Genomic DNA, 20,067 nt, shown 5'->3' on the forward strand with positions numbered 1-20,067 from the left:
AGCCCAGCATACAGCAAGTACTCAATAAACATCTATTGGAATATTATTATTATTATTTGTTTGTTTGTTGAGACAGGGTCCCATGTCACCCAGGCTGGCCTGAATTTGCTATGTACTTGAGGATGGACTTTGAACTTCTGATCCTCCTGCCTCTACTTCCCAGCATGCACCACCACACCTGGTTTTACACTTTCTGGGGATCCAGTCCAGGGCCTCTGGGCAGGCCAGGCGATCATTCTATCTTGGACGATTTAGATGTCACTGCAAGCTGTGCCTCCTATATTCTGCCTTGTCCACCTGCTAATCTGAGCTGGCAGCTGGGGAAGGGGACAGGAGAAGGTGATAGTGGCAAGATTTCCTTTTCCTAACTTGTTCTCTTGTTCCTCTCAGTCTTCACAACCTGGAAGTTGTTTCCAGTGTCTAACTTCATTCAGAATTTGGGGCTTGGAGGCTGGAGAGATTGCCTAGCAGTTAAGGCACTTGCCTGTAAAGGCTGAGGACCCAGATTTGATTCCCCGGTACCCACGTAAACCAGGTGCACATGGTGGTGCATGCGTCTGGAGGTCATTTGCAGTGGCTTAGGGGCCCTGGCCCGCCCATTTGTTCTCTCTCTGCCACTCTCTCAATTAAATTAATTATTTAAAAATATATTTAGCCGGGTGTTGTGGAACACACCTTTAATCCCAGCACTCAGGAGGCAGAGGTAGGAGGATTGCTGTGAGTTAGATACCACCCTGGGACTACACAGTGAATTCTAGGTCAGCCTGGGCTAGAGTGAGACCCTACCTTGAAACTCCCCTCCCCCCAAATTATATATATTATATAGGCATATAATTTTTATTTTATTTGCAAGCAGAGAGAGAGATAGAGAGACAGAGAATGGGTGTGCCAGGGCCTCTGGCCACTTCAAATGAACTCCAGACATGTGCGCCCCTTGTGCATCTGGCTTACATGGGTCCTGGGGAATTGAACCTGGGTCCTTTGGCTTTACAGGCTAGCGCCTTAACTGCCATATCATTTCTCCAGGCCCACATTTAATTTATTTGAGAGAGAGAGAAGAAACAGAAAGAATGGGTGCACCAGGGCTTCTGGCCACTGCAAACAAACTCCAGACGCATGCACCCCTTGTGCATCTGGCTTACATGGGCCCTGGGGAATCGCACCAGGATCCTTTGGCTTTGTAGGCAAACACCTTAATTGCTAAGCCATCTTTCCAGCCCCTCCTACATTTTTAAAAAAATATTTTTTCGGGGGGCGGGAAGCCTGGAGAGATGGCTTAGCATTTAAGGCGCTTGCCTGCAAAGCCTAATGACCCAAAAGTTCTATTCCCCAGTACCCGTGTAAAGCCAGATGCAGTGGTGCATGTGTCTGGAGTGAGTTTGTAAGTGGCTGGAGGTCTGGTGTACCCATTCTCTCTCTGCTTACAAATACATAGTTTAAGATAAAGAATTTGGGGCTTGGAGCAGAGGTGGAGGTGGCAGAAGCCCCTAGGTTGGCTCCTCAGCACTGAATAAAATCAAGCCTGGTTCAGGCAGATCTGTAGTTCAAGGTCATCCTCAGCTATATAATAAGTTTAAGACCAGCCTGGGATGTATGTGATCCTGTCTCAAAAAAAAAAAAAAGGCCACAGAATGTTCTGGCTGACTGATAAGAGGGTTTCATTTTGATGTCTCAGCTATAGGTGGTGTGGAAGAGGAAGGCTGGCAAGCTAAGGGACCCTGGGGGACTGGCAGCCACCCAGTGGGGGGTAGGGCGCGTCCTGGAGGATACCCCATCCTAGAAGAGATGGAAAGTGACTTGAAAAGTTCACTTCATTTACCCCCTCCCTAAAGAAGGCTTCTGGGAGGAAGGGAAGGAAAGAGAGAGAGAGGGAGATAGTGTTGTCTGACACATTTGCATTCCGGCCTCCAGATTTACTTACCGCTCACAAGTACACTAACCCTTCCCCGAGTGTCTTGGATTTAAAGCAGCAGAGTCCATGGGCCTGTCTGGGGGGTCCCCCAACTGGTCTCAGTCTGGGAGCTGGGGGAGAGCGGATCCCTGAGCTGTCGCCCCTTCATCCCAACCCTAAGTGGCATTCTGATCTTCCCAGGTCCCCAGAGGCTTCCTCCACAGTCCTCCAAGGCCAGTGTGCACGTGCGCTCCCCAACCCCGCCCCCGGCCCGCGGGGGCCCTCCTCCGGCCCACGGCCCCTCCCACGAGCCCGCTCGCGCCTCCCCCCCCCCCCGCGAACGCTCCACGGCCCCGAGCGGCCAACGGGGCGGCACGGGCGCGCGATCGCCTTGGTGGGCCCCCGAGTGCCAGGCGGCGGAGACCGGGCAGCTCCGGCCCGGCGCGGGTGGCACTCTCCCGCCACGTGGCTCTGGCTCCCGCCCGGAGGTGAGGAGGTCCGGAGGTGGGGGCGGGGGGCGGGGGGCAGTGGCCCGCGGGCCTGGGAACTTCCGCCCCGCCCCCACCCCGCCCCCCCCACGGCCGGATGCCCGCGCGGGGCCGCAGCAGGTGCGCCGGGGGCGGGGCGAGCGGGGCGGGGGCGGGGCCTGCGCGGTTCTCACGCTGCTGCGGGCCGCGGGGGGCGGGGCCTGGGGGCGGGCCCGGGGAGGGGGCGGGGCGCGGGAATTGTTGGGATAAGGTTTATCAGTCCAAATTGTTATTTGTTTTTTTTTTATTTTTGGTTTTTCAAGCTAAAGTCTCACTCTAGTTCAGACTGACCTGGAATTCACTACGGAGTCTCAGGGTGGCCTCGAACTCACGGCGATCCTCCTACCTCTGACTCCTTGAGTGCTGGGATCAAAGGCGTGCGCCGCCACGCCCTGCGGACTTTATTCTTTTATTTGTTTATTTTTAATTTGCGAGGAGAGAGAGAGAGAGAGAGAGAGAGAAAAGGGGCCGACCAGAGCCTCTTGCTATTGCAAACCAGCTCCACATACATGTGCCATTCTGTGCATCTGGCTTTTAACATGTGTACTGGGGAATTGAACCCCCGTGCCTTCCCACTCAGAGACTTGCAGAGGGTAAAACAGGTATCTGAGACTTTAGGCTAGAGGGCCAGGCCCACGCTTACAGAACAGAGTTAATTCTTCCTGAACGTGACCTGGTGTACACACTGCTTACACTACCTTCAATTTTTATTTATTTATTTATTTTGTTTTTTCGAGGTAGGGTCTCATTCTGACTTAGGCTGACCTGGAATTCACTATGAAGTCTCAGGGTGGCCTTGAACTCATGGCGATCCTCCTACCTCTGCCTTCCGAGTCCAAGTGGTGGGATTAGAGGCCTGTGCTTTACTTGAGAAAGAGACAGTGAGGCACACCAAGGCCTCCTGTCGCTGAAAACAAACGCCAGATGCACATACCACTTTGTGCATCTGGCTTTATGTAGGTACTAGGGAATTGAACCTGGACCATCAAGTTTTGCAAGCAAGCACCTTTAACCACTGACTCATCTCTCCACCCCCAAATTACTCCTCCTCCTCCTTATTTTTATTTTTATTTATTTATGTTTTTTATTTTTGGTTTTTCTTGGTAAGGTCTCACTCTAGCTCAGGCTGACCTGGAATTTACTACATAGTCTCAAGGTGGCCTTGAACTCGTGGTAATTCTCCTACCTCGGCCTCCCGAGTGCTGTGATTAAAGGTGTGTGCCACTATGCCCAGCTTTTTTTTTTTTTTTTTTTTTTTTTTTGAGGTACTGTCTTGCTGTATCCCAGGCTGATTTGGAATTCACTAGACTCATGATGGACTTTTACTCTCGGTAATCCTCCTACCTCTGCCTCCTCCAAGTTCCTTTTGGTATGAGTTTTTTTTTTTTTGATGCTCCCATAAATTTAGCATGTCAGGCAAGTGCCTCACAGACACTTCCATCCCTGCCATAAGGACATGGAAATTTAATCACAAACAGGACACAACATGAGCCGTGTGTTGGTGACACTGCCCCTCTGAGGTACAAGAGAACGGCTCTTCCAACAAATGCAGATGGCCATGGCTAACAGCTGAGAAGGCCGAGAGAGAGAGAGAAAGAGAGAGAGAGAGATGTGTGTGTGGTGTGAAGCAAGCCTACCTCGTGCCAGGGAGAAAGAGGAGACGGGGCAGACCATGATCCTAAATGGGGTAGAGGATGTAGAGAAAAGCGGACATCCGTTGGACCAGCCCTCCCCAGCCTAGCCCTGGGATGGCGGCGTGAAGGGCTCTAGGGAAGGACAGAACCCTGAAATGGGGTAGCAGCTAAAGAGGAAGATCCAGTGGACTTGGCTAGAAAAAAATGTCCCGTCCCAGACCAGTGTGAGCCAGCTCTCCCAGGCCCGTCCAGCAGGGGGCCCTGACGCTAGCAACCACCTCTGACTAGGGAGGCCTCTGCTGCCTGGGGTTTGGGTGCTGGCTAGAGCCCAGCCAGGGAGCTAGCCAGATGGGCTGTTCTCCAATAATAACAGGCCTGGTTGTTGCTATCCGCTGAGCGGGCCAGGCCCCAGTGGGTGCCGGGAGAGGACCCAGCCGTTCCTAGTCTGGCCTGGACCCTCACCACTTTCCACTTCCAGCCCCCTTTGCACACAAAGCCTGCAACAGGCCCCCAGCTTGGACGGGCCTGGTGAATCTCTCCAACTGCCATGCCAGCCACCCCCACGGGGAGCCAAGGAAGAAGGGAGGGAAGGGAAGGACAGGAAGAAACAGGCTGGACAAACATGGGGGCGAGAGAATCCGGAGTTGTGGACAGACACAAAGCCACACTCAAAGGCATGGGGCAGTGCCTAGAAAAGTCACAGTTCAAACCCGGCTTCCTGCCCTCGGTTTGCTTAGCCCCCAGGAGGCTGGATACACACACCTTGGCTGGAATGGCTTGGGGACAGCCCACTGTCCTAAGAAGAGCGCCTCCCACTTTCCTCACCTATGATGATTAGTTCTGCTAATTGTTAATTAGTGGGCGTGGCTTCCCCCAGGGACCAGATGCTGGCGTAGCTGAGGATGAAGGGGCCTGAATGGTATTCCCCCCCTCCCCCAGGTAGGGTCTCACTCTAGCCTAGGCGGACCTGGCCTTCACTGTGTAGTATGTGTGTACGCGACCTCATATCGATCCTCCCACCTCTGCCTGGGACTAAAGACATGTGCCACCACGCCCAGCCCGAATGGGATTTTCTTTCCTCCGGACTCCTCCAGTCTCTGAGTCACCCACTAAACGCCACTGTAGGGGCAGCGAATGCCCTTTTTCTATTACCTTTGCCCTTCGCTGGAGGTAAGCCTCCGCCCCAGCATACCCCAGCCCCCTTTCGCCCCAGCCTGCGAAGGATGTGAGGCTCAGCAAGGCTTCTCGCCCTGGCGGATATCAACTCAGGGCCAGGACAATGGGATGTCGCCTTGGACCAGGGGATGATCCGGATGTAAAGCTCTTCCTGGCTCCCCCCTCCCCATTCTCAGGGTGAATAATATACAATACAAATACAAAGGGTGAGTAATAGTAAGGGGGACTTCAGGGCTGTACCACTACCCCCCACACCCACGCACCCCTTCATGGCAAAGAAAGCTGTGAGTGGGAGCTGGAGAGATGGTTTAGAGATTAAGGTGCTTGCCTGTGAAGCCTAAGGGCCCAGCTTCGATTTCCCAGGGCTCACATAAAGCGTCTGGAGTTGTTTTGCAGTGGCTAGAGGCCCTGGCGGGCCTATTCTCTTTCTCTTTATCTGCCTCTTTTTCGTATACTATTAAAAAAATAAATAAAGTTGTGTAGCCGTGTGTGGTGGCGCACGCCTTTAATCCCAACACTCGGGAGGCAGAGTTAGTAGGATCGCTGTGAGTTCGAGACCACCCTGAGACTACATAGTGAAATCCAGGTCAGCCTGGGCTAGAGTGAGACCCTACCTCAAAACAAACAAGCAAAAAAGAAGTTGTGAATGGTGTGTGTGTATGGGTTACTGTCTGTAACTCAGGAGTGGGGGAAAAAAAAAAAAACCTGTGATGGTCACAAGCGGGGGACAGATATCTCTACCTGAAGGGACAGGCAGGGTCAGAAAGGAAGAAGGCCGCATTTAGGATGCTTTACAGGAAAAAAAGGTGGGGTGTTCAGGGTGGCACGGGAGAGTTCGGGCAGGGATAAAGAACATCTGAGGTGGAGGATGGATGTCCAGGCCCGTGAGCAGAGGACTTGTGTGTTCTCGAGTTCTTCTGTTTGTTTGTTTGATTGATGTTTGGTTTTCCAGCTAGGGTCTCGCTCCAGCCGAGGCCGACCTGGAATTCACTATACAGTCTCAGGGTGGCCTCGAACTCACACTGATCCTCCCATGTCTGCCTCCCGAGTGCTGGGATTAAAGGCGTGCGCCCCCTACCCCAGCTGTGCCAGAGGCCTTCCCCCCCCCAACACCACCACCATGCCAAGGCACAACGTGCACTAGGTGGGTGCCCAGTTTGGGTCCGGACAGGGTTAGTTTAGCGATACTCAAAAGCGGGTCATAGAAGTCACCAAACCAGGAGGTCCTGGGCGCAAGATCGGGGGCGGGGGGGGGGGTCAGAAGTGTGTGTGTTGTGGGGAGCAGCCCATTGATTGCATCCAGAGCTAGCTGCCTGGGGTGCGGAGTGGGGTTGACGGCCGAGCGGGCCGGGCGGGGCGGGGCGGGGCCAGGGCGCGCGGCTAGGCTGCGGCCAGGCGCGGGTGGAGGCGGCGGGGGTGGAGGCGGCGGGCGCGGGCCGGGGAGGGCGGGCCCCGCGGAGGAGGGCGGGTTTGAAAGCGCCCCGGCGGGCGCGGGAAGCTGCTCCCGGCGAGCGAGCGAGCGAGCGAGCGAGCGCGCGCCGAGCTCCGCGCGGGAGGCGTCTCTCTCGGGCAGGTGCTCTCCCCACCCGGGGCCCAGGCTGGGGGACGTGCTCGGGGCGGGGGGCGCGGAGGGACGACCGGGAGGAGGAAGGGGGGGACGCCGTCCTGCCTGCCTCGAGCTCGGGAAGGCCGGGGCCGTGGCGTGCCGTGGCCGGGGACAGCGACTCCCGGTGGAGCCCACCCACCTCCCCCTCCGCGCGGCGCTGCACGTGGCGCGCACGGGGCCGGGGCGCCCCGGGGATCGATCCTGCGCCGGGGAGCTGCGGGCCGCCGCGCTGGCCGCCGCTGGGGGTGGGGTGGGGTGGGGTGGGGTCGGGGAGTGCACTGACCATCCCGATCGATGGCGAGTCTGTTAGGACAGCCGAGCGGGGGGGGGGGGGGGGTTGGGCGCAGGGGCAGGCGGATGGGAGTAGAGGGGAGCCGCCCCTTCACCTCCTGTACCGGCTCAGCTCGGGGCTCTGCTCTCTCCCTTTCCTGGGCGCGTCCTCCTTTACGCACCGAGAGAGTAAATGAGTGACAGACAGGTCCAGGACACACGCCCAGGCTCTTTCCAGGGAAGAGCAGCGGTGGCTGAAGGTTGCAGGTTCCACTCCCCCTCCTCACCCTTCACCCCAACTCAGAGGCCTCTTTCCAGCCCCATGCAGTTGGTTCGACTCCTCTACGTAGTAACCTCCACTTTCTCTTTGTCCCTTCCCAGCCCAGCGTTTGTGTGTGGGGGGGGGGTAAGAATAGTCTGGACTCCCCCCATCCCTCCCTCCATTTTTTCGAGGTAGGGTCTCACTTTAGTCCAGGCTGACCTGGAACTCACTCTGTAGTTCTAGGCTGGCCTCGAACTCACAGCCGTCCTTCTACCTCTGCCTCCCCGGTGCGCCGGGATTAAGGGGCCTGTGTCACCATGCCCGGCTCTGTTTTGTTTTTTTTTTCCACCGTTCGTTGACACTCTGTCCTCTCGCACAGACTAGCTGGGAAGCAGTCTTTATAGCTCCCTCCCCACCCCCAAGGAATTTAGAATAAGCAGTTACCTTGGGTTTGAATGCTGACTCCCCCCACTCACTGGCTCTGTGGCCTGTGCCCAGTGCCTCAACTTCTCTGAACGTCACCTGGCCATGTGTGTCTAGTGACAACCGTCTAGTACTGGGGTTATCTAGGGCAGGGGGTGGGGGGTTGTGGTAGGGGGCTCCTGCAGACAGAGAATGGAGATTTGATACAACACAAGGTATGTCTAGAAGTTAGAATACAGGAGAGGTGTTGAAAGCCTGGGCCAAGGAGGGTTCGGTTGGTGCCTGCTTTTAGAGCTGTATCTCTGCAGGCCAAGGCATGGCTGGAGCATGCCAGAGGCTCTGAGCTGGTGTCAGGTCCCTGGGGCGCTGCTGGGCAGGGATGGACAAGAATCAAGCACCTTAGGCTGGCAGGTGGAATGTTAGGATGTGGGCAGGAGCTGAGGACTGCCCATGGCTTTGACTGACACCCAGGAGTGGGGTGGGACTGCCAGCGGAGAGAGGGAGAGAGCAGGGAGCAGTGTGTGTGCATGGAGCGCAAAAATGATATTTCTCAGCGCTTGGGTGGCGGAGGTAGAGAAAACGCTGTGAGTTCGAGGCTGCCCTAAGACTACGTAGTGAATTCCGGGTTAGTCTGGACTAGAACAAGACCCTGTCTCAAAATAATAATAATAATAGTAGCAGCAGCCAGGTATGGTGGCACGCTTGCCTTTAATCCCAGCACTTGGGAGACAGAGGTAAGAGAATCTCTGTGAGTTCGAGGCCACCTTGAGACTACATAGTGAATTCCAGGTCAGCATGGGCTAAAGCAAGACCCAACCTCAAAACAACAACAGAAAAAAAAAAAATTCTCTAAGCCTAGGCCAGTTGTTTTTATTTAAAAAAAAAAAAAAAACATTTTATTTATTTGAGAAAGAGGCAGAATGAGACTGAGAAAATAAGCACTCCAGGGCCTCTAGCCACAGCAAGCAAACAACAGGTGCATGCACCACCTTGTGCAACTGCCTTACAGAGGTGCTGGGGAATCAAACCTGGGTCCTTGTTTTGGAAGGAAGGGGGCAGTTGAGGCTACCACCTGCTGGAGGCTATATTGAAGCGAAGCTCTGTGTGTGGGGGGCTCCCTGACTTTAGCAGAACTCCCTTGTACTCACACCACTAGAAAACAGCTATTGTTCATTCTCCTCAGGGCCTAGGACAGTGCCTGGCAGGCCTGCAGGGGTCCTCAACAAGTATCTTTTTTTTCTTCTCTTTAATTTAAATTTTTATTTTATTTATTTGAGAGAGAAAGAGGGAGGGAGAGAGAATGGGCACACCAGGGCCTCCAGCCACTGCCGACGAATTCCAGATGCACGTGCCACCCTGTGCATCTGGCTTATATGGATCCTGGGGAATTGAACCTGGGTCCTTTGGCTTTGCGGGCAAGCACTTTGACCTCTCGGGTCTCTCCAGCCCCTCGGCAAGTATCTCTTGAAAGGCCTTTTTGTGTCCCTTGGAGGCATGTGGGCTTGCCTCCCTCTTCCTTTCCTGCACTCCTGGGGTGGGCTAGGATTGTGCCTCACCCTTGGAGGGACTGCAGTTTAACCCTGGATGGGGTTGAAGGGAATTAGCTGGAGGGGTGGAGAAGCCATTGAGGGTCTCTGGGTGGCCAGCTATGACTGCTCCAGTGGGGCCGGGCTCTAGTCTGCACCTGAGATTTGACTTGCCCCAAGCCTAGCTCCCCTGATGAGACTCTCACTGTGTTATCTCCCCGCTACAGGGTGGTGCCTTATCTCCCCCAGCTTGTGCCTCCCTCCTTCCACCGCTGCTTGGCTTGCGGGGCTCCTCAGAATGGGGCCCTGTGAGGCCTGAGGGATTCTCCTGATAAGGCCCTGTGCCACCTTTTTCACTCTGGACCCTCACCCAGGACCCCGTGGACAAGGCCTGCTGCCTGAGCTAGGACTCCCCGCTAGGGGCTGCCCAGGGCCCCTCGGCTCGCACCCTCCTGCAGGTGACGGCGGCGAGCCTGTGCGTCCGGTGAGTGCTGGGACCAGGATCCCGAGCTGGGCCTACCTGAGTCCCTGTCCCCCCCTCCCCGTCCTCCCTTCAGAAAGGGGAAGAGGACAAGTGGTCTGGGACTGAGTCAGAGAGGAACCAAGCGGGGAGGGGGGGATGGGATGATCCTGGGGCGGGGTGGGGGTGGGGGGCAAAGGAGGGGCCCTAGCTAGGCCGTGAAAAAGGCTATATCCCCCACACCCATTATGAAATATTTTCCTGGAAAACTGGTTGGAACTAGGAAGCCTTTAGGCAGTGGTTGGGGGAAGAAGAAAAAAAAAAAAAAGCTTAGATGCTACCAGCAGAGAGCCTGGAATCCTGATTACCTTGAGGAGGGGGCCAGGCTCCCCCAAGTCCCCCCTACCCTCTCCTTGAATCTGGGGGTGTCAGGGAAGGCAGAGAGGTCAGGCTTTACAGAGGACCCTGGGAGGCCTGCCCTCCTGCGGATAGATCTGTTTTCTTCTTTGCTCCTTCCTCCTCTCCTCTGCTCCGTTCTCCTCCACTTGGCTTCCATCCTTCCTCCTGTCTCTCCTTCCCCTGTCATCACCGTCCCCTGACCTCTCTCTCTCATCGTCCCTGCCTTTCTTTGACTGTCTTTTCCTCGCCTCTCAATCCTGCTTCCTCCTCCATCTCTCCGGCTCCCCACCCTCCCATCTCCTAGCTTATAAACTGCTTCGGCGGCGGCTGGATAAAAATAGCGGTGGCCGTGGCCAGGCTGGGAGCCAGGTGGAGCCCAAGCTGGCAGACCAGGGTGACAGGAGTGGCCCTGCTGGGCCAAGTAGGGCCAGGTCGCGAGTGGTCCTGAAGGGCAGAGCCCAAGAGAAGCTCCCCCCCCAGGGCACCCCTTCCCTGGCCTGGCCCTGCCCCCACAAGTCTGAAGCAGCCCGGGGCAGGGTGTGGAAGCTGGGGAGCCCGCCACCGCCCGGGCCTCACACTGTCTCTGCCCCCAGCAAGCGCCAGAGGGAGGCAGCCGCCAGCCAGGCATGACCAAGGACACCGAGAACGCGGGCACCATGACAACCAGTCACCAGCCTCAGGACAGGTACTGGGAAGTGGGGTTATGGCCAGAGCAACTGGTCTGGGAACACCCCCTCACCCCCCTTGGGGGGGGGATGGATCTCCAGGGGCGGGGGTGTGGGTGGGTGCCCTGTTTGGCAGTGGGGGTGGCCACCGCCGCCTGGCCTCCTGGCCAGGTAGCTAGGGCTGAGTGAGGTCTGCGTTGGGGCAGGCGCACCCTTGGCTGGCTGCTGGCTGGGGTGTCTACAGGAAAAGGCAGGCTGAGTGGGCGACAGTCCCTCTGTGGCCGGTCAATATTTTCCCCTGTTGCTCTTCAGCTAGGCAGAACCTTCTTGCTCCTGCCGTGGCTGTGGGAGGAAGCTTGGGCAGCGTCCCTCATTCCACAGCACATCTGGCAGGACTGCCCAGTCCCTCGGGGCTGCTCTAAGGCCTCTGCCTCAGATGACCTCAGCCCATCTTACTCTTTTGGCCTGACCTTCCTCTCCCCCCTGCTGCTGCCACTGGAGCCTGTGGGCTACCTCGAGCTAGACCAGCAGTCCAAGTCAGAAATGTGTGCTTTGGTGGAAGAGGCTCTTTCAGCGAGTTCTCCTATGGGTCTGGGGCCTGCGAAAGTTAAAACCCATGCCAGCTTCCTCCGGGTTCGGGCTCTGTCTTTCCCTCTGCCTCAGGCCCCCTGCACCCCTCTCAGCTACCCCAGCCCACCTTGTTTTACCCTGCTTCCCTTCTGTGCCAAAGGCTATGGAACTAGGGTCCGTTGGGCTAGGGGAGTCCTGGGCACCTTAGCGTGACCCCCGTGAGGCTGTAAAATCCAGACATGAATGTCAGCTTGGCCAGGCTTGGTGGCATATGCCTTTCATCTCAGAGGTAGGAGGATCGCTGTGAGTTCGAGGCCACCCTGAGACTACATAGTGAATTCCAGGTCAGCCTGGGCTAGAGTGAGACCCTGCCTCTCGAAAAGCAAAACAAAAACAAAACAAAACAAAACAAAAAGAATAGTTTCACAGGCGAGGGGAGAAAATTGAAGTAAATACAGGGCCTCCTTTCCCTTCCCAGGCTATCTGGTGTCCCAGCCCAGCCCCTCTGCCTTTGGCAGTCTCTTAATTTTTGTTGTTGTTATGTTTATTTGTTTACTTGAGAGTGACAGACAGAGAAAGAGCCAGGTAGAGGGAGAGAGAATGGGCACGTCAGGGCCCCCTTGTGCATCTGGCTAATGTGGGTCCTGGGGAATCGAGCCTTGAACTGGGGTCCTTAGGCTTCACAGGCAAGCGTTTAACTGCTAAGCCATCTCTCCAGCCCTCTCTTTGGCAGTCTCTTGAAGCTCTGTCTCCTAGTTCTTCCTCCGTCATCCCTCTTTCCTGTGTGACCTTGCCTTGGAGTTTTGCCCTTCATCAAAGCCTCTGTACCAGGCCATTAGGGTCCTTTTTTTTTTAAAATTTATTTGAGAGGGAGGGAGAGAAAGAGGTAGATAAAGAGAATGGGCACACCAGGGCCTTCAGCCATTGCAAATGAACTTCCGATGCATGCACAACCTTGTGCATCTGGCTTATGTGGTTCCTGGGGAATAGAACCTGGGTCCTTTGACTTCAGACAAACGCCTTAACCGCTATGCCATCCCTCCAGCCCTTTTCCTAATTTTTTTTTTTTTTTAACCATTAGCATCTTGACTTTAGGGGAAAGTATACAAGGGATTTGGGTCTTGTGGTTATAGCGCAGACCTGCCCACTTGAGTCACCTCATCCAGGTTGTTCCACTGGAGGCCTCTGGTGGTCTAGACCCCTGATCCCTAGCCAGACAGACTTGTCTCATTGCCTTGGGCCTCATCCCCACCACCATCACTGTGAAGCGTGTGGGTGCTGGCTATGGGGAAAGTGTGACAGTCATCTGGTGACTTCAGTGGAAGGAGCCAGGGTCATTCAAGCTTTGCAGGCAAGGGCTACCTAGGGGACTCTGGCCTGACTAAAGCTGGGTGGCTTTTATTTACACTCAGACCCAGACGGCATCCACCAGCCCCGGACCTCCTGGCCTGCCCTAGCTACTAGCGTGCCCTACAAAGCTGGTTCCGTCTAGCCAGGAAATAAAAATCCACAGCTCCCTCCCAGTCTCCCCAGGCACACTGCCCCTGCCTGACTAGGTCCTGGATGGTCTGGGAGCTTCTTGACCTCAGAACCCTCTTCAGAGAACCACACAGTTCCTGCCCAGACTGCATAATCACTCCCAGCCTGCCTGGCAGGCTGGAAGATGCTCGGGTTTGCTCACACACCGCCCACCTCAGCCCTTGACCAGGAGTTCCAAAACCCAGCTCCGGATGTGTGGCTCACGCCGCCGCTTCCTACCCTGCTGAGTCCCCTGAAGGTCTGGGACGGAGAACAAAGGTCTTGTCAGCCATGCCATTACAGACCTGATACTGCGGTTGTCCCTGTTTTTACTTATTTATTTATCTTTGGTTTTTCTTTCTTCTTCTCAATTTTTATTAACATTTTCCATGATTATAAAAAGTATCCCATGGTAATACCCTTCCTCCTCCCCCCCACTTTCCCCTTTGAAGTTCCATTCTCCATCATATCCCCTCCCCCTCTCAATCAGTCTCTCTTTTATTTTGATGTCATGATCTTTTCCTCCTCTTATGATGGTCTTGTGTAGGTAGTGTCAGGCACTATGAGGTCATGGATATCCAGGCCATTTGGTGTCTGGAGGAGCACGTTATAAGGAGTCCTACCCTTCCTTTGGCTCTTACATTCCTTCTGCCACCTCTTCTGCATTAGACACTGAGCCTTAGAAGGTGTGATCGAGATGTTACTCAGTACTCCAGTCACTTCTTTCCAGCACTATACCTTCTGAGTCATCCCAAAGTCACTGCCATCTGAAAAGAGAAGATTCTCTACCCAAAGTGAGAGTAGTGTTAATATAAGGGTATTATAAATATTACGAGAAGTGCTTACTGGGCAGTTTGATATTATTTTTGGTTTTTCGAGGTAAGGTCTCACTTTAGCTCAGGCTGACCTGGAATTCACTATGTAGTCTCAGGGTGGCCTCAAACTCACAGCCATCTTCCTATCTCTGCCTCGCGAATGCTGGGATTAAAGATGTGCACCACCACGCCAAGCTTTTATTTTTAATGCTTTTTGTTTGTTTACTTATTTATTTGAGAGCAACAGAGAGAGAGAGAGAGAGAGAGAGAATGGGTGCGCCAGGGCCTCCAGCCACTGCAAAGGAACTCCAGATGCATGTGTACCCTTGTGCATCTGGCTAATGTGGGACCTGGGGAATCGAGCCTGTAACCGGGATCCTTTGGCTTCACAGGCAGGCACTTAACCGCTAGGCCATCTCTCCAGCCTCTTTTTCTTTTTCTTTATTTATTTTTTTTTTTTAAATGAGAGAAAGAGGCAGATAGAGAAGGGGTGTGCCAGGACCTCTAGCTTCTGTAAATGAACTCCAGACGCATGCGCCCCCTTGCTCAGCTTGCCTGGGTCCTCGAGAACGGAACTTGGGTCCTTTTGGCTTTGTAAGCAAGCAACTTCACCGCTAAGCCCTGTTCTCTTGACTCAGCTTGCGCCCCTATCCCAGGACCCCCGTACCTCCCCACATTCACCATGGAAGAACCTGTATACATGGATACCAACACAGTTGTCTTGGGACAGCCAGAGAGACGGGCAGAGGGAACATGAGCTGGTGGGTCACTCTGTCCCTCTCTCCTATCCAGATGCAGGGCTGTGTGGCTTATCTTCTTTATACTGGGTCTGGGGACACTGCTCCCCTGGAACTTTTTCATGACGGCTGGTCAGGTGAGGCTGGGTCGTGGCGAGGGAGCTGGGCTCCCGGGGGTGTGTCCCCTGAACTTTCAGAGCCTTGTTCCTGTGCTTCTGGCCACAGGGGCGGGCGAGAGCTTCCACCACTCCCCTCTGCAACCCTACAGTATTTCAAAACCCGCCTGGACCTGTCCCAGAATGTGTCCTTGGTCACTGGGGAACTGAGCAAGGACACGCAGGCCTCGCCCGGCCCTCCCGCACCCCCAGCAGAGAGGCATTCCCTCAGTGCCATCTTCAACAACGTGATGACCCTGTGTGCCATGTTGCCGCTGCTTGTTTTCACCTGCCTCAACTCCTTCCTGCACCAAAGGTAGAGTGCCCACCTCTACTGCCCAGTCCGGCCCTCACTGCCTCCTGCATCCCCCCCACACCCCCGTCCCCGGCCTGAGCCCCGGGCTCCCGTCCCGTCATTTCTCCTGCAGGATCCCCCAGTCAGTGCGCATCCTGGGCAGCTTGGTGGCCATCTTGCTGGTGTTCCTGGTCACCGCCGTCCTGGTGAAGGTGCAGGTGGACGCTCTGCCCTTCTTTGTCATCACCATGGTCAAGATTATGCTCATTAACTGTAAGCCAGGGTCGGGAAGGGTCGGATGTCACGGGTGGTTGGGACTCGGGCCTGAGCATCAGTGCGCTTGGGTTGGGAATGGTGCTGAGCGAAGGTCATTCAAAAATTAAGACTACAAGTTTGTTTGTTTGTTTGTTTGTTTTTCCTTTGGTTTTACGAGGTAGGGTCTCACTCTAGCCCAGGCTGACCTGGAATTCACTATGTAGTCTCAGGGTGGCCTTGAACTCACGGCGATCCTCCTACCTCTGCCTCCCCGAGTGCTGGGATTAAAGGCGTGCACCACTGTGCCCGGCTAGAAACCACAATGTCTCAGGGATCGCATCCCCCACCCCCCACCACCACCCTTCAGCGCCTCCCCTGGCTTTGTGCTGACATGCTGTCAAATCTGCCCCCTAGCGTTTGGTGCCATCCTGCAGGGCAGCCTGTTCGGTCTGGCTGGCCTCCTGCCAGCCTCGTACACGGCGCCCATCATGAGCGGCCAGGGCCTGGCCGGCTTCTTCGCCTCGCTGGCCATGATCTGCGCCATTGCCAGTGAGTCCCGCGGCCCGGTGAGGGGGCGGAGGGAGGGCGAGGGTCTGTGTAATCATGGCCGCGCGTGCCCTGCCCCAGGTGGCTCGGAGCTGTCGGAAAGCGCCTTTGGTTACTTCATCACGGCCTGTGTGGTCATCGTCGGGGCCATCTTGTGTTACCTGGCCCTGCCCCGGCTGGTGAGAAAATGGAAGGCGCTGGGGTTTGGAAGCTGGGAGAGGAGAGTCCAGGGTTCCAGGCCAAGGGTGGTCCTGGGGCGGCAACCCTTGGCAAGCAGGGATTCTGGACTTGCCACCGACCACACCACCCCGTCCCCCTTGCCGGACAGGAATTCTACCGCTACTACGCGCAGCTCAAGCTCGAGGGGCCTGCCGAGCAGGAGACCAAGTTGGATCTCATCAGCAAAGGTGTCGATTTCGGAAGGGGGGTGGGGAGGGCAGCATGCCAGACACAGACAAGCATGGGTACACTGTCATTACCTGGCAACCATGAACCTGCAGAGGACAGTGGCCAGGGGTGAGGGGGCCAATAGGAATAAGGGCTGAGATGAAACATGGCATGAACATACTGGGAAGCAGTTTCGGAATTGGGGCAGGGAGAAGCATGACCCGGTGTTCTCAGGGTTGGGCCCGGGGGGCTTGAATCTCAGATATTTGGAACGGAGGTCTGGGTGAGGTGTTAGGGTGTGACTGTGCACCACCCAGTGATGGGGGTTGTCCACCTGATGCTCTGTTCTTGTAACCTGAAGATCCTTCCACAAACTCTCCCCCACCAGGAGAGGAGCCAAGAGCAGGCAAAGAGGAATCTGGGGTGTCTGCCCCCAACTCTCAGCCCACCCCCAGAAGCCATTCTATCAAAGCCATCCTCAAGAATGTACGTGGAACAGGGGACCCCCTTCCCTCTTGCCCGCTTTCTCTCCTTTTGCTTTCTCTCCAGCACGCCACCCTTTCTGACCTGAAACTGGTTACTCTTGTCTTTTCTCTTGGGGCGGGGGTGTAAGAGAGTGTCTGTGTGAGTGTGTGTGTGTATGTGTGTGAGGAGAGAGTGTGTTTGAGAGTGTATGTGTGTGTGTCTGTGTGTGGAGATTGTGTGTATGTGAGAGAGAGTGAGAGATTGATTGTGAGAGAGTGTGTGTGCGTGTATGTGTGTGTGAGACAGAATGCGTGTGTGTGTCACATGTGGGAGTTCTTGGGTCTTTGGTGCACAGCCACCATGGACACCTAGAGGCCTGGGCGAATCCCTTTCCCCACTCTCCAGATCTCAGTCTTGGCTCTCTCCGTCTGCTTCATCTTTACCGTCACCATTGGATTGTTCCCTGCTGTGACTGCTGATGTCCAGTCCAGCATCATGGGTGCTGGCGTCTGGGGTAAGGCCACCATGGCTTTCTTGGCAGGGTGGGGGGGGGAGTCAGACAGGATCTGGAGCAGGGCTGGGAATGGGGTGCGGGGAGTTTGGGTTCCCAGCTGCCCATCTGGACTCTGTAGGCACAGTGAACTTCGGGGTACATGCCTGTGTGTGTCCCCTCATGATCTCTTCTAGGAAAGTATTTCATTCCTGTGTCCTGTTTCTTGGTTTTCAACATCTTTGACTGGCTGGGCCGGAGCCTCACGGCGTTCTTCATGTGGGTAAGTGGTGGAGGAAGGACTGCTGGTTCCTGTGGGATAGTGGCGTCCAGCCGACACCAGAAGAGGGAATCTAAGGAAGTACAGTAGAGGCTGGGAGGATGGCTTAGCGGTTAAGGCGTTTGCCTGCAAAGCCAAAGGACCTCAGTTCGGTTCCCCAGGACCCACACTAGCCAGATGCGCAAGGGAGCGCACTCATCTGGAGTTTTGCAGTGGCTGGAGGTCCTGGCACGCCCATCCTCTCTCTCTCTCTCTCTCTCTCTCTCTCTGTATCTGTCAAATAAGTAAATAAAAATAAAATATTTGGGCTGGAGAGATGGCTTAGCAGTTAAGCGCTTGCCTGTGAAGCCTAAGGACCCCGGTTCGGGGCTCGATTCCCCAGGACCCACATTAGCCAGATGCACAAGGGGGCGCACGCATCTGGAGTTCGTCTGCAGTGGCTGGAGGCCCTGGCGCGCCCATTCTCTCTCTTTCTCTCTCTGTCTGTTGCTCTCAAATAAATAAATAAATAAAAATTTAAAAATGAACAACAACAAAAAATATTTTAAAAAGAAGAAAGTACAGTGGGCCTGGGGGTGGGGGTCAGTGGTGGAGTGCTTGCAAGAAAACGATAAGTGAAGGACCGTGGTAAGGGGGCCATCTTTTTCAAACCTAGACCTAACTTATAGTTGTGTGCAACTTTGCACGCATGTGTGCGTGCATTCAGCCGCCCAGATCAAGATGTACAACATTCTGGTAACTGGGGCTGTAGCTCAGTTGGTGGAGTGCGTCCCTGGCGTGCATGAAGGAGGGTGGGGGGGGAGGGGCGGTTCAAGATCATCTTCAACCACACAGAAAATTCCAAGCTGGGCGTGGTGGCACACGCCTTTAATTCCCAGCACTTGGGAGGCAGAGGTAGAAGGATTGCTGTGAGTTTGAGGCCACCCTGAGAGTACAGAGTGAATTTCAGGTCAGCCTGAGCTAGAGTGGAACCCAACCTGGAAAAACAAAACAAAAAACAAAACAATCCATGCTACCACTGTGCACTATATATATATATATATATATATATATATATATATATATATAGTGTCTGGGCCTGTCCGGCTGAGGCTCTTGCTGGTTCCCGCAGCCTGATAAGGACAGCCGCTGGCTGCCAAGCCTGGTGGTGGCTCGCCTGGTGTTCGTGCCTCTGCTGCTGCTGTGCAACGTGCAGCCTCGCAGCTACCTGCCCGTGGTCTTTGAGCATGATGCCTGGTACATCCTTTTCATATCTACCTTTGCCTTCTCCAACGGCTACCTCGCCAGTCTCTGCATGTGCTACGGACCCAAGTGAGTGGGGCCTAGAGGGAACTTGGTGGCACGGGGCAGGTCGGGGGTGGGCAGGAGGGGAGGTCACGAAGGGATTTGGGAGAGGCCGGCTCAGCTTCCTGGTCTTGGGGCTGAGGGGGAGGCTGGTGGGGCCAGATGCCTAGGGCTGAGGAATGGAGGCCTTGAAGTGTCTGGACCTGCATAGGCGGAGCTGTGGGAGGACCTGCGGAGGACTGTCTTCGAATGGCCCCCGGACATACTTCTCCAAGAGGGAGAAGCAGGCAGGGGCTGGGAATGTGGTGGAGGCAGGCCGGGTTGTCCTCAGATCAGCCCACTCTCCTTCCCCTTCCGTAGGAAAGTAAAACCCATGGAGGCAGAGACGGCAGGAGCCGTCATGGCCTTCTTTCTGTGCCTGGGCCTGGCGCTGGGGGCCGTTTTCTCCTTCTTCTCCCGGAACATTGTGTGACCATCCAAGAGTACCGAAGGACCACACTGCCCTCCTCCTTCTGCCAGGGACGAGCAGGGGGCCTAGAGATTTGCTCTTGCCACCGACTTCTGCTTTTTTCCATGGGGGAGGGGGCTGGATGTTCAGGCCCCCCAAGAGGGATCCTCTGCAGATGGACTTGGACGCTGAAGGGTCAGCAATGGCAAGGGAATAATGGTCGCTGGTTGATGGGTCTCACTGATCTCTGTTTGAGCAGAGCATGAGAGACTCAAGTGAGTGTGTGTTATGTGTGTGTGTGTGTTTCGCGTCTGTCTGTCCCCGAGGTGGCTGGGGGCCAGGACTGACTTGTATCATGTGATCTGCTATTTCCTCTTCCTCCTCTGTTGGTCTCTTCCTCCTGTTCCCCGTGTCCCCACCCACCGCTCTTTGCCTTGTTTTTTATACTCGACAGAAACCAGGTGCCTTCAGGGGCTCTCTGATGAAATAAACTTAATATTTTTTCCCCTTTATGGCTCTGTGTCTGTAAAGGCTTAAAGTCTTAGAGAGGATGGTAGGCTGGCTGGCTGGGGATGAGCATGACCTTGCTGAGCACTGGCTATGGCCGGTTTGGCTCTAAGGAGATGGTGGAGCTGCTTGGCAGGAGAGGAGCTGTAGCGCCCCCTTCTGGGGTCACCAAGAAGGGACAGGCCTGGAGCCCAGATACCCAGACTGGCCCAAGCCTCCTGGCCTAGAAAAGCCAAGTTTTGCTTTTGTGTGTTTTCGTACTAGCGCAGGCTGACCTGGAATTCACTCTGTAGTCTCAGGTTGGCCACGAACTCACAGTGATCCTCTTACCTCTGCCTCCCAAGCGCTGGGATTAAAGGTGTGTGCCACCACACCTGGCAAAGCCATTTTTAAAATTTTATTGTACATATTAAACATTTTATTTATTTATTTGCAAGCAGAGAGAGAGAGAATGGGTGTGCCAGGGCCTCTTGCCA

The 20,067-nt window shown here is 55.2% G+C and overlaps 1 protein-coding gene across 2 annotated transcripts; it reads left to right on the top strand.

The window, feature by feature from the left end:
- The first annotated feature begins 6,742 nt into the window (after positions 1 to 6,742).
- Slc29a1 (solute carrier family 29 member 1 (Augustine blood group)) lies at positions 6,743 to 19,596 on the top strand. Of its 2 annotated transcripts, none has more exons than XM_045157672.1 (14): positions 6,743 to 6,801; positions 9,690 to 9,799; positions 10,768 to 10,859; positions 14,535 to 14,616; positions 14,748 to 14,950; positions 15,063 to 15,202; positions 15,599 to 15,733; positions 15,812 to 15,909; positions 16,059 to 16,137; positions 16,506 to 16,603; positions 16,988 to 17,096; positions 17,270 to 17,355; positions 18,464 to 18,663; positions 18,997 to 19,596. In XM_045157672.1, the coding sequence occupies exons 3-14, from the start codon at positions 10,801 to 10,803 to the stop codon at positions 19,106 to 19,108; spliced, it is 1,401 nt and encodes a 466-aa protein (XP_045013607.1). In that variant the 5' UTR covers positions 6,743 to 6,801; positions 9,690 to 9,799; positions 10,768 to 10,800; the 3' UTR covers positions 19,109 to 19,596. The 2 variants fall into 2 exon arrangements, with proteins under 2 accessions (XP_045013607.1, XP_045013606.1); XM_045157671.1 differs by having other exon boundaries at positions 6,783 to 6,801; positions 9,543 to 9,799.
- Positions 19,597 to 20,067: the final 471 nt, after the last annotated feature.

The sequence above is a fragment of the Jaculus jaculus genome, chromosome 8, assembly GCF_020740685.1.
Source record: "Jaculus jaculus isolate mJacJac1 chromosome 8, mJacJac1.mat.Y.cur, whole genome shotgun sequence".
Lineage (NCBI taxonomy): Eukaryota > Metazoa > Chordata > Mammalia > Rodentia > Dipodidae > Jaculus > Jaculus jaculus.

Coding starts and splice junctions, on each gene's coding strand:
- Slc29a1 (XM_045157672.1), top strand. CDS start 10,801: ATGACCAAGGACACCGAGAACGCGGGCACCATGACAACCAGTCACCAG. Junction 14,951..15,062: donor AACTCCTTCCTGCACCAAAG/GTAGAGTGCCCA, acceptor TTTCTCCTGCAG/GATCCCCCAGTCAGTGCGCA. Junction 17,097..17,269: donor CATGGGTGCTGGCGTCTGGG/GTAAGGCCACCA, acceptor GATCTCTTCTAG/GAAAGTATTTCATTCCTGTG.